The 14,726-nt window shown below is 33.8% G+C and overlaps 2 protein-coding genes across 2 annotated transcripts; one reads left to right on the top strand and one right to left on the bottom strand.

The window, feature by feature from the left end:
* The first annotated feature begins 3,423 nt into the window (after positions 1 to 3,423).
* Positions 3,424 to 6,166, top strand: LOC112517224 (type I inositol polyphosphate 5-phosphatase 8). Its single transcript, XM_025124589.1, is given in 7 exon segments — positions 3,424 to 3,484; positions 3,616 to 3,925; positions 4,088 to 4,285; positions 4,384 to 4,580; positions 4,686 to 4,794; positions 4,881 to 5,029; positions 5,589 to 6,166. Coding segments are annotated over 6 exon segments (1,257 nt in total). The 5' UTR covers positions 3,424 to 3,484; position 3,616; the 3' UTR covers positions 5,884 to 6,166.
* A 3,235-nt stretch (positions 6,167 to 9,401) lies between these two features.
* LOC112516569 (ras-related protein RABE1a-like) lies at positions 9,402 to 14,456 on the bottom strand. The gene is made up of 9 exons (XM_025123685.1): positions 14,369 to 14,456; positions 14,126 to 14,271; positions 11,499 to 11,571; positions 11,300 to 11,400; positions 10,361 to 10,426; positions 10,058 to 10,155; positions 9,899 to 9,961; positions 9,734 to 9,826; positions 9,402 to 9,645 (listed from the first exon to the last, which is right to left on the bottom strand). The coding sequence occupies exons 2-9, from the start codon at positions 14,196 to 14,198 to the stop codon at positions 9,559 to 9,561; spliced, it is 654 nt and encodes a 217-aa protein (XP_024979453.1). The 5' UTR covers positions 14,199 to 14,271; positions 14,369 to 14,456; the 3' UTR covers positions 9,402 to 9,558.
* Positions 14,457 to 14,726: the final 270 nt, after the last annotated feature.

Below are 14,726 nucleotides of genomic sequence, written 5' to 3'. Positions count from 1 at the left end.
CATATTATGTAATTCATTTTAATCCAATAATATATTTATTACTTAAGTAAAACTGGTTGATCCAAAACAAGTAATAGCAAAATGATCGGACATCTAATGATATCCGAGAATCCAATCCGTTGTAGCTATTATTAAATTCAAGTGATACCAATTGTGTACGAGGAGACTTTTGTAACGTTGTAAAAAGTCCAAATAAACAACGAGGCCACATATTATAAAATTAGAAAACATAATTTTCAATTACAGATTCAAAAAACTGAAATGACCATTTTATCCTCGATCCTCATCGCTCCGGCTCCATCTTCCCACCCCATCACATCCCCTCCTCTATGATCTTATATATAACCAAATAAACAATCTTTTGTTGCACAAAGTACACAAAACCCATCATGGTTTTATTTGTATCATTCGATTTTTTATTATTGATTTAAAAAAGAATTCGTTTAACCACAAGGGTGATGCCTGATTGATTTGAGTTTGACTTCAAATGTCAAAAACATCAAGAGGTCTCAGTTTCAAATCCAATGATGAATAAAATGTGGCCATGAAGGTTCAAATACGGTGACTCCGAACTATCTACAAAGCATATGATCGTACTGAAATTAGTCAATTCATATAACGAGTTGGATATCCAGGTTAATAAAAAAGATTGTGGTTGTTTGACGTAATATGACATGGTTTTTTACCACAAAATTACAAAGGAGAAGTCAAATAACATGAATGCGGTTAAAGTCTCTCAACCAATCAAAATGGCTGCCCCCACACCATTCTCTCAAATGTACAACCTTTTGTTGCACAAAGTACACACAACACAGCATGTTTTAGGCCACAGAATTACGAATTTCAGTTACAAATTCACCAATCAAAATGACCATTGTACCCTCACACCCATCCCCACCACACCATCTTCTCCGTTTGACTCGACCCCAATGTACAACCTTTTGTTGCATAGAGTAGACAAGATTCACCATCATTTTTGCCACATAAGGAAACCGAAAACCTGTTATAATTGACTAATCAATCAAAATTACCATTCTACCCATCCATACCCACTGCAAAAAGGTACGATCTTTATTGCACAAAAACTACCATGTTTTCTTTTCTCCTACAAAAGAGAACATATCGAGTTGTAGAATAATTAAATGGAAATGACCATTCTGCCACCTGCTCCATACCCCACCTTCCCTCCTCTCTCAAACACGATCAAGTGTTTTATGTGTATAAATAAGGAAGCAACTGCTCCTTTTCTCTTTTCCGAGGCAAACGCCCACAAACTCATCCATCCTTCTCAACCAATCCACACATCCAAAACCAGAGAAGCAAAAAGGGCAAAACGGGAAACATATAATCTCTTCTACTCTGCAATATTTCATGTGTAAGTTTTTCTTCATCTTCATCTTCATCTTCATCTTATGATCAAGATTCAAGCATTCACATTCCACACTTTTGATCGAATCATCTTCTTCATCAAAAACCAGACTCTGTTTTCATGTTTTCTGGATCGAAACATGAAACCCCACAAAAAAAAATGCAGTCTTTTTCATCCAGATTTCAACAGTTCATATGATCATAACATTCTCTGCATATATGTTTTCATTAACATGATGACTTAGTTTCTTGCTATTTAACTTCATTAAAAAGATTGGAATTTGATTCAGATCTCAAAATCTTGAATGGTCTGAGTGTTTGTTCATCCCTCTGTTTTCTACTCTGTAAAGTCCCCTTCACAAAGACTATATTTTTTTCATTATCTTCAAGAAAAAGCAACCACCTGGCTCTTCTCTGTAATATTATTCTAAATTCCTCACTTGGATTTTTTATATTATTTTTTATAAATACAAAATCACTCCAAAATGCATATTTTTTTTTAATATTATACATGAAATCTTGATAATTTTGGAGCATACGAAGCATGTAAATTCGTTTGAAACCATGCATTTTCTTTAATTTCAAGATTTAAATATACATTTTTTTATAAAATAATGAAACATTTAAAAATGGAATTTACTTGTGTGCAAGCACAGCCATATATGCTGTCTCCATTTCTCCTGCAACTGGGTGTTTTTAATTTGTGTGTGTTTATTAATTGAATTTTTTTATTTCTATATAATAATCTTTCCGTAACAAAATATCAGCCACAATAATATGAATATCATATCGTCTGGTCAGAGTCATTTAAACGATTAAATGATGTTAGCATACATTTTTTTCAGTATTTTTGGTATTTTAATTTCCATAAATTAATTATTTTGGTAACAAAATATCATCCATAACATTGAGTTTTTTTTTCAAGATTTTGTATAAATGTTTATGGGTTTTTGGATATTTTTAAAGAACGAAAGGAGTATATAATGTTTATGATTATCTATGAACGTGATATTTTGTGATTTCAATATATTAAACCAACATGATTTATTTTAATCGAGATATTTAAAATCATCCAATGGTCTTTTATTTGTCTTAATTAATTCGAATTTTAAATTAGTATTTAATGATTTTTCCCACTTCCCCTCATGTAATATTTACCCTATTTAATGAATCTTTTTTCCTAAATAAATAAAAGTAGAAACCGTTTCTCTCTTACAGGTCCGAGTTCATAATTTCGTCATTTTAACGACACGCGAATATGAAAACCAAAAGCGTAAGACATCCCAAGGTTTGTTTATTTTCCGTTACATTTTTTACAAAAAAACTGAAATTACGCTCTCGAGAATAACCCGTACGTATTTGTGTTATTCTCGAGAATTTTAATTTGATATAAATAATTGAATATATATATATTTTTTTACAGGAGCATGGATCATGGCCAAAAATGAATATGAGAAAATGGTTGAATCTAAAGAAAGGAGCAGATGGTTTCCATTCTGATTTTTCTGTAAATGGTAATGATTTTTTTTGATTTATTTATCTTTTTACTTTTATTTATTGTAATTATTGCAAATGAGTAATCATATTTATTATTCTATTTATTTTTGGTAAGGTGACGGATCAGTTGCACCAGATAGGAGCGAGAGAAGGAAGAGTTGTTCCGACGATGGTCGATACGCCGTCGTACCGGAGGAGTTATCAGGTACTACTATTTATTTGATGTGTGGCGGCGCTGTAGTTATTTTTCATAGTCCTTAGCCAGTTATAGCCGTCCGATCTGGCCTATTTTAGTTTCAGCCTATCAGTGTTCAGAACCATCAAATCAAACGGCTGGTTTTATTTGATTGGAGAGAACCAATTAAAAAAGGAAACTTCGAAAAAAGTATCTTTTTATCGTCCGTTTTTGGTATTAGATTTTGATTCTATCAAATTTAACTAAAATAATTTACATATATTCTGAAAAATACTACTAGTCGTTTTATAAATTTTAAAAGTATCGAGAAAAAAGAAACGTATATTAAAAATATTATTATCCTTGCATGGTCACAGATGAATGGTTGACAGAGGCTGCAAATGACGATATTGGACAGTCGAGATCAGAGAAAGTTGATCTGAGGTACACGGATGTTTATCGATCTTGTAAAAGACAATTTTTAGCCCACTTTCACAAATAACGTCCAAAGTTGAAACTTAAATAGTAACTTCCGATTTTACCCCTCAAGATCTAATGATTTTTTTTGTTTGTAGCATGTTTGTTGGGACATGGAATGTAGGAGGAAATTGCCCACATAAGGATTTGGATGTGAGAGATTGGCTGAGAACTTCATCGCCTGCTCATGTTTATGTTATTGGGTATGTTTTGTAATTTTGAAGAAGTAAGAGGGGCATAAATGTAAAATACTATTTCCGTAAATCATAATCAACTGTTGTTTTACCTTTTCACCCTTACCAATGGAGCAGGTTTCAAGAGATCGTACCCTTAAACGCAGGCAACGTTCTGGGGACGGAGAACAAAAGCTCTGCTGCCAAGTGGCTATCACTCATTTATGAAGCTTTGAACACTAACCCCGGACGTCCGCGTAATTACAATCCTACCACTGCCGTTGACCAGCACCATCAGTCAACCCTAAAGCCCAGAGCCAGTTTCTCTGATCTTCTTTCTCTTGAAGATGGACTTGATCAAGAAGAATTCCAAAGGTTTTTCACCACCAATTTCAATAATAATAACGACAACGATAACGATGATGGGATTAATGATCTCAACACGAAGCAAAATCACGGTTTCCGATTGGTTGCAAGTAAGCAAATGGTCGGGATCTTTCTTTGCGTATTCGTACGCAAAGATGTGTGTAGTCATGTTAGCGACTTGAAGGTGTCGTGTGTCGGAAGAGGCATAATGGGGTATCTTGGAAATAAGGTAAAATACAGACAAGTCATAGCGTATAATCATTTTATAAGCCGAACATTTATAATTATTTGGGGTTTTATTGACGCTTATCTTGTCTTGATTTATAGGGGTCTATTTCTATTAGCATGACGTTACATCGTACTACATTTTGCTTCGTTTGCACTCATTTGGCCTCCGGAGAGAAAGAAGGTGACGAGTTCAAGAGAAATGCAGACGTGATGGAAATCTTGAAAAAGACCAGATTTTCTCGTTCATATAGAACGCTCGGGAAACCGATCCCTCCCGATAATATTTTGGGCCATGAGTAAGATTTCTATTTTCTGTTCCAATAATATAATTTTTTTCTATTTTATGTTTTTTTTACGTGATCACTTGTATGCCGTCTAATTTTTCTTCGTTTCCTGTGTAGTAAGATAATTTGGCTCGGGGATTTAAATTATCGCTTGTCATCTACCTCCGGTGACGTGCACGAGTTCCTCCAAAGAAATGATTGGCCAGCGCTTCTAGAGAAAGATCAGGTAAATAGTCCTCGTTTACATACATATTTTTATCGTCATCGAGTAATTATATATAACGAAAATAAAACACAAATCATGGTTTACAGTTAAGAATAGAGCAAAAGGCGGGGCGCATTTTTGAAGGATGGGAAGAGGGCAATATACATTTTGCTCCGACATACAAATACATTACCAACTCTGACTGTTACGTCGCCCACACTTCGACTCCCAAAGAGAACAGACGTACGCCCGCTTGGTAAGATCCGAATATCTTTTTTTAATCGATATAATAATAAAAAAATTGAAATTAATTATTAATTGTGGAAACATATGTTGACTTTTGTGGATATTTTGATTTGGTCAACTCTCTTGAAATAATTCAAGTTTATTAGCATGTAGAATCCCAATCTATAGACTTAGACCCTGATTTATTCAGGCTCAAATGGTTCTCAAATCCCACTTGCTATAAAATTTGCATCCAAGTGTCATTTTGACTTTGTAACGAATATCACACTATCGTAATTAGTTGACTTTTTTTATTCTTTGAGACTTCCTTGTCACGTGGGACCTACTATTTTGATTGGTCATTTTAGTAGAACCTTGACGACTGTATCAATTATTTACAAACAGTGTTGCAATTTGAACGTTTTATTCAGATCAAGTTGGAGTTTCGTGTGCTAAAAAGGAGCATTTGACGTCATGTATGTGACGAGATTTATAGAAAAGGGGTTCAAGATAATATAGGGAATGAAGTTCATTTATAATCGTTCTTTATGAACGTTCTGATTTTTTTTATGGATGGATATAAATGATAGGTGCGATCGGATTTTGTGGAAAGGTGAAGGGCTGAAACAAATGTCGTATATAAGGGGTGAATCGAAGTTCTCAGATCACAGGCCGGTTTCTTCTGTGTTTTCAGTACAAGTGAGTATGCCTCTGAACGAGAATACAATAATCAAATTTTTGGATCCAAAGACTCTAAAGTCTTCGTTATTACCAGTTTGTGCCGCAAAAGTCCAAGCCGAAGAGTTGTTGCTAAGTAAGACAAAGAGTTGCATAGAAACCACCCCTCGGTTCTTGGGAGTTGCTAGAAAATTGATGAGCTATTAGATTCATGACACGTGTCACGTACGATCGATAAATGACGTGGACAAGATCACAAGAAAATGTCCACACCCTCGTTTTAGGCTTTTGTTTTTTCCCAAAAAGTTTGGGACATTGGAGCAATGAGTCGAATATGGCCTTCGTGGCTTGGGTAGTAAAAAATTAGCCCGGTCATACTTTGTTTTAGACTCGCTGGTCAAAATACGGAGTGGCCAATGGCATGGTGACGGGCAAGGTGAAGATACAGGAGAAAAATGGACGTTATGAATGAGAATAGACACAGCTTTTGGAAGGATTTTGATGGTCTTTTGTTATTATTACTATTCTTTCTTTACGGGGTTTTGTAAATTTTTAATCATCTTGTGAAAAGTAAAAACGTTTTTTAAACTTTATTTTTCATAGAGTAGTAAACAGTTGAGAGGTTTAACGTTGAAGTTCTTTTTACGCTTTAAACCGTCATATAGATTTTGTCCGATTATACGACTTAATGTCAAATAGATATTGTTTTGTATGCGTTATTTTTATATAGTTAATTGGGCAAAGATTCAATGGAGCACGACATAAATTATGTAAATGAGGTTCGCATTGAACCAACGCGATTCACGCCCTAAACTTGCCTCTTCTTGAAAATGGAAAATTGACTAGAAATTCAACTACTATTGCATTACTTAACATTATTAGACTTTCTTTTACTTGATTGATTTATGGGTGGTTGGGATTGCATATAAAGATAAGATAACTTGTTGACTTATTATGGTATGGTACCGGTAATAAACATTTTTGAGTGTTTGGATAAACAACTTATACCAGTGCCAAACCGGTAATAAGAAGTTTTTTAATAAGTTAAAACTCTTCTGGCTTATAATAAGTTGATAAATGCTTTTGTAGAAAAGCATAAGTTGTTTCAAATAAGCAAATCCCAAACTTGATGATTATTTGTTCGGCCATCAATCAGTTTTTGTTTGGTTTATTTTGTAAGAAATGATATAATTAAGGTTCAAAGTAAAACCTCTAAAATAAGGAAAAATGATGTTTGGTTTCAGGAAATTAACCAATCATTATAATAGATTTGGTTAAAATTCATTTCTCCTCAATTTGGAGGGAACGAAAATTTTATTCCAAAATTCACGTCTTTTTTTCTTTTCTTGTAATGTCTGTTCTTTTTTCTTCTTCTTATTTCTTCTTAGTTTGAAACTTTGAATCCACGAGAACAAGGTATTATCTCCCATTTTTGCAATATCTCCATCTCCAGTTTTTACAATATCTACATCTCCATCTCTGATTTTGGGTAGTAACCCTAACTTGATTTTGCAATATCTCCATCAAAATGAATTTGGGTTTCATCTCCATCTCCGTTGGGTTTTTTTAATTTCAATTTTGTCCATTTTGTGTTCAATTTTAATTGATTTGTCGAAGGAAGCAATTTGTGTTGGAGGTGTTGTGTTCGATTTTTGGTTTTTTGATTTCCATGGCAAGTTGGTAACACCACCATTGAACTGGTAGATCTCCACCAAGGAACAAGAAGACGAGTTTTCAATCGGTTTTGCATCTAGTTGTCATAAAGAAAAAGAAAAGACGATGAGTTCACTGGGTTTTGTGGTGGCAAAAAATGGTGATTGTCTTTCTATCTTGGGTGAAACCTAGCCGACATCTTCGAACAAAGTCCCCTAAATAATCATTCATCTATATAATATGTACTTTACTTGTATGCACAAGTACATACTATATAAATGAATGGTTATTTGATGTTCTACAATTTATTATTTTTTACAGTTTTTCCTTGAATTTAAACCTACTTAGTTAATGATCAGATATCTTATTTTAAGTATGTTTTAACAAGAACAAAAAATTTCTCCGAAGCCACATCTCAACCACCTCGCAAGCATCTTTAGAAAATTCATTCGGTAAATAAACAAATTGAATATAGGGCAAAATGTACGAAATAACTACCTCTTTTCATAACTATCCTTATTATAACATTGTATTTTCATTTTTTTTTTGTATTATAACAATTTACTTTCAAATTATTTTTTTATTAGCGCATTGTACTTTGAAAAATTACCTACTATAACATTGAATAACTTTTTGATCTAAATTTACTCATTATACAGGTTTTCATGTCACCCCAATGTCCATGTAAGTTGTCCACATATATTGACGTGACATTTCTTATTATAACATCGTATTTTCAAAATTATTTTATTATAACACCTATAAAACATTCTACTTTTAATTTTATTATTTAAACATTTTATATATTATTAGTTAAATATATTGAATGAATTAGACATTTTTCAAATTATTCATTAATATCAACACATTTTTTAAAAGTACGTATTTTTGAAAAATAAAACAAGAATTGCTACCTTTTTTCACCAAAAAAATATATCATACTAGTTTGAAAAAATTACTTGACATAAAAATATATTACATTAATTAGATTTTTTTAAATTATTAATTAATATAACAATATTAAAAAAATGTAGATCACTATTTATCTCGCTAACATCAAAAAAAACTTTTTTTTTTATAAACAAAATAGTTATCCCGAAAATAATATATCATTCATTTAAGAAATCTTTACTCTAAAATATTTAATTTACATGTAATGTAATATGAAAAATTGAAAAAAGATTAAATATTTTTTTCAGAATCATTAAAAATAGGTTTATTATTATTATTTTATCTATATCATCAAAATGATGTGTCATTCACATCATCTAATTAAATCCAAGAAAGCAAAAAAAAAAGTAAAAGGGTTGACCGGTTTAAAAAACGATAGGCTACCTATTGTTATAATGGTTAGATTTTTCAAAATACAATGTATTAATAAAAAATAATTTAAAAATACATTACTGTAACAAAAAATAATGAAAGTTGAATATTTATATAAGTAAATTGCTATTTGACGTGAATATAAGGTCATGAAATGACACACAACTCCTGTGCAACGTCTAATTAGATTTTGGCAAGCAGGCCTGAAGCCCAAGACCCGTTAGGACTTGTTACATTACAAGAGGTCAGAACAGGTTACTACAAATCGGGCAGGTCATTATTATTAGTTACGAATTTTTAAAGTTAAGCAGGTTACCTTTTTTTTGGGCCATTTTGCCCTCTTGATTGAATATAAATAGGTGTATGAGTTGGTAGCTTATTCATACAAATCAAAAATCAAGTAATAGTTTGTGTTCTTGAAGCCCGATTTATCATGTTTTAATGCTTGGCAAACACAAAAAGTATTTTTAAAACAGGTTACATAATTTTTTTAGTGAATGTTAAGTTCATTAAAAACCTTATTTTTCGGTTTAAAGAACCGCGGCCTTGGGTACCAGTTACGGGTTTTTTCCAGAGAAAATGGACTGATAATGGTTACATGTAAAACTGGTTGTAAAAGAACCGAACCCTGTTAAATGCCCGATGAGACCACAGCTCAATTCTATGTCTAATCCTACCCAAGACAACCAGGGTCAAAAGTTGTTTCAAGTCAATTTCCTTGAACACAAGATGAGTTATGAAAGAAAAGATGAGAAAATGATAAAAAGATGGATGTATGCATTGATGGAAAGCAGCTTTTGAAACACAAGTTGGTAAAATAAAATTTAGAATGCTGAGGAAAAAAAAATACAAGCAACCTTCTTAATGTTATGCTGTCACTATAAAATCAACTTACTTCAACCCATTTTAAGACCCACAACATGCTGATTTCTGACCACCTTCAGAAGACCCTCCTGCTGCCTGCCCTTGTTGATTGATCTTAATGGTCTGTGGCTGCCATACAAACAAAACAAAAACAACATCATGCAAACATTCCATCACCTTTCTTTCATCTTAATTAATTAAGCTCATGCAAACATACCTCAGCCTTTGTGTCACTTTCAGCAAGTCTTGTCTTTATATCCCTAGCTATTGAGAAGAACACCTCCTCCACATTCATATTTGTTTTTGCACTCTGTTTCAATGTTCAACACTCAATGTATATACATATGTAAAAGGAGCAAACAGAAGCACATGTTTTACTTACAGTCTCAAAGAATTTGATGCCATACTCGTCAGCAAGCGCCTGACCTTTAGAGGTAGGAACGGCCTACATATTACCAATTTCACTAAGTGTTGATGAAGGGAAACATGGGTATAAATGCATAATTTATAGATGTAAGAATGGGAAAGAGAGAGAACAGACCCTTTTGCTTTCATCCATGTCAGCCTTGTTCCCGACCAGTATCTTGTTTACATTATCAGATGCATGCTGTTCTATGTTTCGGATCCAATTCCTGATGTCTAAACATAGAAAAACAATTTATTTTATTTCTTAAAAATTTAGAGTTGATGACCAAGAACAGAAAATATAGACAGCAGATGACTGGCCCAAAAGGAAACATAATACCAACAAAATTTATCTGTTGGAGAAAAAGATTTTGGGAAAACTACTTCACGCACGGTCAACAACAATCTATATTTGTAGAGGAGAGGTTTAAGCAATTACTGTTAAATGACGATTCATCAGTTACATCATACACCAGCAGAATACCCATGGCTCCACGGTAATAAGCTGAAATAGGCCAACATTAGTCAAGAAATACATCAAGTCAAAGACACACACATACACACTTCATAAAATTCCTTCCACATAAAACACTAGTGTCCAAAGAATGACTACAAATCCTTCTCTCACATAGCATCACAATCCTCTCTCTCTCTCTCTCTCTCTCTCTATATATATATATATATATAAAGAGAGAGGGAGAGAGTCAGGTCCATACGAGAATAGCAACTAAATAAGAAAATAAGAAAACGGTCAAATTACAAGTGATTTTACACTAAAAGCACGTATAAAATCATATGTGATCCACGCGACTTTGATGGCGACCTCGCGACCCACGTCGCCCACACACCCTTTTGTCGACCGTTAATGTAGAATCACATGTGATTTTGCACATGATTTGGCCGTTTTCATATCCTCTTATTTAGTTATTATTCTCGTTTGAACCTCCCTATATATATCAGTGCAAAGAAAGATAGCCAGCCACAAGTTGCTGAAGTACTTGGGATATAGGCTGACATTCTAGTTAGATGAACAAATAAAGTCATTACATCTTCAGATAATTCTCACATTTATGTTAATCGTTAAAAATCATTCAAAACACATAGAGTTCTTAAAAGGCCTTCCTTCCAAAGTTCCCAATAAGATAAATAATTACTCCTGATTAACTAATGTCATAATGCACCAATGCTTAATCCGCGTAGCTTTGAATAAAATATGATTGTTGACAATGAAACAGCCTTATAGTTAAAACATATTTTCTAAAAAGAGCACATTCCACAAGCATCTTACAAAGTGCACATGTGACAGCTCATCTAATTAACACATCAATAGAATCATCAATCATGTAAACCCATAAAGATTCTTCTGCTACAGACTCACCGGTTGTGATTGTCCTGAATCGCTCCTGCCCAGCAGTGTCCCAGATTTGCAGTTTGATTCGTTTTCCATCGAGCTCGATGGTCCTTATCTTAAAATCAATACTATAGGACAAAACAATTGAAGTTACGAGTATGCATGGATACTTCTTGAAATTAAATTCTCATAAAAAACATGCAATTAAGAATTTGAATATACATACCCTATAGTCGTAATGAAACTAGTGGTGAAGGAACCATCTGAAAATCGTAAAAGGAGACAACTCTTACCAACACCTGCAGCAATTAATTGAAGATGATCGTAAAAATGAGTTGATAACTTCATTAATCTACTAAAGAGGTTTTACAATAGAAATACCTATAAGATAATAATAACAAACTAAAAGAAGCGATGTTAAATTTGAAGTTGAAAGTGGCAAGTCGAATTTCCAAAATCAAAAGTAGATTCCAATTACAGGGTCAGAGGGAGGGATACAAAAGCGAGAGGCTACAAGATTTAGACTATCCCATATGCAACTGAAAACATAAACAAGTTAAGTGATGATCACAAGCCCAATTGAGATAACTATGCAACTGGGGTCAGGAAATTAATGTTATCATTACAAACACATCAATAGTGAGATGGACAACATTTAGATCATAGACTCAAAATCAAAAGAAAAAAAAAAGATGAGATATGTTTACAGCTATATTGGTAACAGGTTCAGATCTTGGTATGCGTAACACTCCAAAATGCGACTAAAATGTAATGTGAAGTCAGGGACAGGGACTATTTGTGCAGAAGCATGAACATGTGGAGTCCAAGGGTCAAATGGCCATCCAATAAACAAAGCTCAAGGGACTATGTGCAAAGTCTTAAAAAGGTTTGACTTAGGAACTTGGGGGAGAAACCAACAGCAGCAATGGTTTGGAGGGCCGATTAAGCAGCAAAAATTGGAGAAGTTGACACCTCATTTCGGTTCTCCACTGCTCCAAATTGAAACCCAGAGAAGGCTTAGTCAAAAATGAGAACTTAAAGCCATGAATTGGATGAGGAATGGGTGTTCTAGTGTTCATATGCTTAATTTAATACATATTGTGTTAGTTTAATTGATGATTATGCATGCCAAAAAATGGTTAAGTGTGTTGGTAGTGAATAAATGAAAGAAAAATTAAAGAGTTGTCTGTGCGACTTTGTGTGTTCACTGGTCGTCCAGAACAGCCTATATGCGATATAAGCAATCCTAAAGACGACCTAGAGGTTGCACAAGCAAAGTCATGAAGATAAAGGTCGCCAACTCCAAACATGCTTAGGAAGCTGCATAGACTAGTCAATCCAAGTTGCATGTAATCGCCTAAGTGTGTTGATAACCAAGAAGCCACTATCGACCAGGATTTATTGGGTCAGTTTGTTTTGGTTTTGTGGAAGCGAGATCAGACAACGTAAGGCCTCGTACACCTCTTCAGGGTGCAACAGTGATTTAATCAATATAGATTGTTAACTAAGCCCATACGAGCTTTAAGTGCTTAGAAATCGTATATGAAGTGTAGATAGTGTGCAAGCAGAATCAGACTAGCCCACATTTGTTAAAGGTGAGTTTCATTGACTTTGAAACTGGGTTACACAAATATGTATGCTTACCGTATTTTTCAAAGATTGTATGTGCATGCTACTTGTTTACAGTTCCATGTTGTAAAGCTTCTATGCATGCCATATATGCTATGGTATTTTGAAAGTAAGTTATGCATGAAATGTTTTAGATATGTGGGGGGTTTTATATACCAGGAAGCGGATAGTTGACAAGCGGACCACTGCGTAGATACATAGAGCTAGTACATGTATTAGAAAGTCCCACTGTACTTGGCAGAGACAGATGTTACCTGTACATACTAGTACGGTCATTGTGCTTGTTAGGTTCAAATATTACCGCTATTCATATTCCATTTACTGCTTCAAATGAGTGAACTAGACACTCTGAGAAGCAAAATCAATCTCAAGGAATGTGGAGCGCAGAGCAGCAGTGACATCTCGAATAATAAAACGTAAAGAAGCTAGTCTTGCACTCTGGCTGTTGATTCTGTCATTGCTTCGCACAGGCATGAATTGACAAAGAAAAGGAGTGTCAAAATAAATTGAGTGTGTAGATATCAGCTCCCGTCAGTAAACTACCTTGGAGAAAGAAAACTCCTGGCATGGAGTTCGAATGAAAGCTTCTATACCCTCTCTGGTAATCACATATGGTGAAAAAGCAAGCACTTCCTCACTTCTTGATCTTTTTTGTTGGACATGCAAGCTAAACTACTGGGTAAATGAAACTTTGATACTATATAACAAAACTTTAGCAGAATGTATTTGAGCAGGCTGACCTTAACATGTCTAACTTCCACATGAGCACCCCATGTACATGACTATCCCATAAACGTTTGACGTAGAAATTAGAATATATAAGTAAGATTTCACCAAATACACAAACTACGATTAGCATGGGTCTTATGATTACGATTCCCCCCCTGCCCCACCCTCAAAAATGTTCGCCATCAGAAGAACATTTGCTTTTCCAATCCCATAAAGCAAGTCAACACAAAGCAACCGTCCTTTAACGCACAATTTTCTAAATTATTGTTTGAAATATAACCCTAGTAAACACTGAAACATCTAAAATGTGCATGGTCCATCTTTCCTATGTCATCGCAAATGTCATCAGAGGCAAATTAAGAGATCCCAAGCTCAACATACAAAGTTCCCAAATAATTCGAAGCAAATCGGTCATAAAATCACCACAAGAAAATACGTAAATCGGGATTCAATATTAAAAGGGGAAAGAGAGGAAATGAACAAAATAATACATACCGCTGTCGCCAATTAGGAGAAGTTTAATGAGGTAATCGTAATCCGCTCGAGCTCTAGCTGGTGGAGCCGCCATTTTCCTTGATTTAAATAAATCAGATTGAACAAAAACCCTAGAAAAACTGGCAACTTCTTCTAATCTTCTTCCTCTGATCATACAAATAAATATTAAGGAAAATAAAGTTGAGAACAATAATATTGGGAGCAAAAACCTATATGTACAGAGATTTGTATGTATAGATTTACCAGATCACAAGGAAAAGAGAAAGAGATCTAGCACATATGGAGACGACGAAGATGAGAAGCCTCTCTGAGACGTCACCTGTGGTCGGCCGTTCAAATATGATTTTATTTATTTCTTTTATATTTTTTGACGTTTTCTTTTACGTCAACCGTAGATTAAGAAAAAACATATAGCCCCTTGGATTTTGCCACGTACTTAACGAGATCACTGTTTCATAATAATTATGAAAATTAAAAATTTCATAAATCATTTATTTTCAAAATACAATATTTTTAATTTGTTTTTTTAAGTACTATAAATTCTATTTATTTATATATTATCTTATAAATTACATTATATCAATGTCTAAAAATATTAAGT

The sequence above is a fragment of the Cynara cardunculus genome (assembly GCF_001531365.2).
Source record: "Cynara cardunculus var. scolymus isolate 2C chromosome LG 8, CcrdV1, whole genome shotgun sequence".
NCBI lineage: Eukaryota > Viridiplantae > Streptophyta > Magnoliopsida > Asterales > Asteraceae > Cynara > Cynara cardunculus.
Note: the sequence above shows the minus strand (reverse complement) of the source record. Positions and strands in the feature narration are given on the sequence as shown.

Bases quoted from the DNA above. Each gene is read 5' to 3' on its own strand.
- LOC112516569 (XM_025123685.1), bottom strand. From the start codon at position 14,198: ATGGCGGCTCCACCAGCTAGAGCTCGAGCGGATTACGATTACCTCATT. The intron at 10,156-10,360 runs GTAATTGCTTAA...TTCTATGTTTAG, and splicing joins TGATGAATCGTCATTTAACA to ACATCAGGAATTGGATCCGA. The intron at 9,827-9,898 runs GTAAGTAAAACA...ACATTGAAACAG, and splicing joins GCATCAAATTCTTTGAGACT to AGTGCAAAAACAAATATGAA.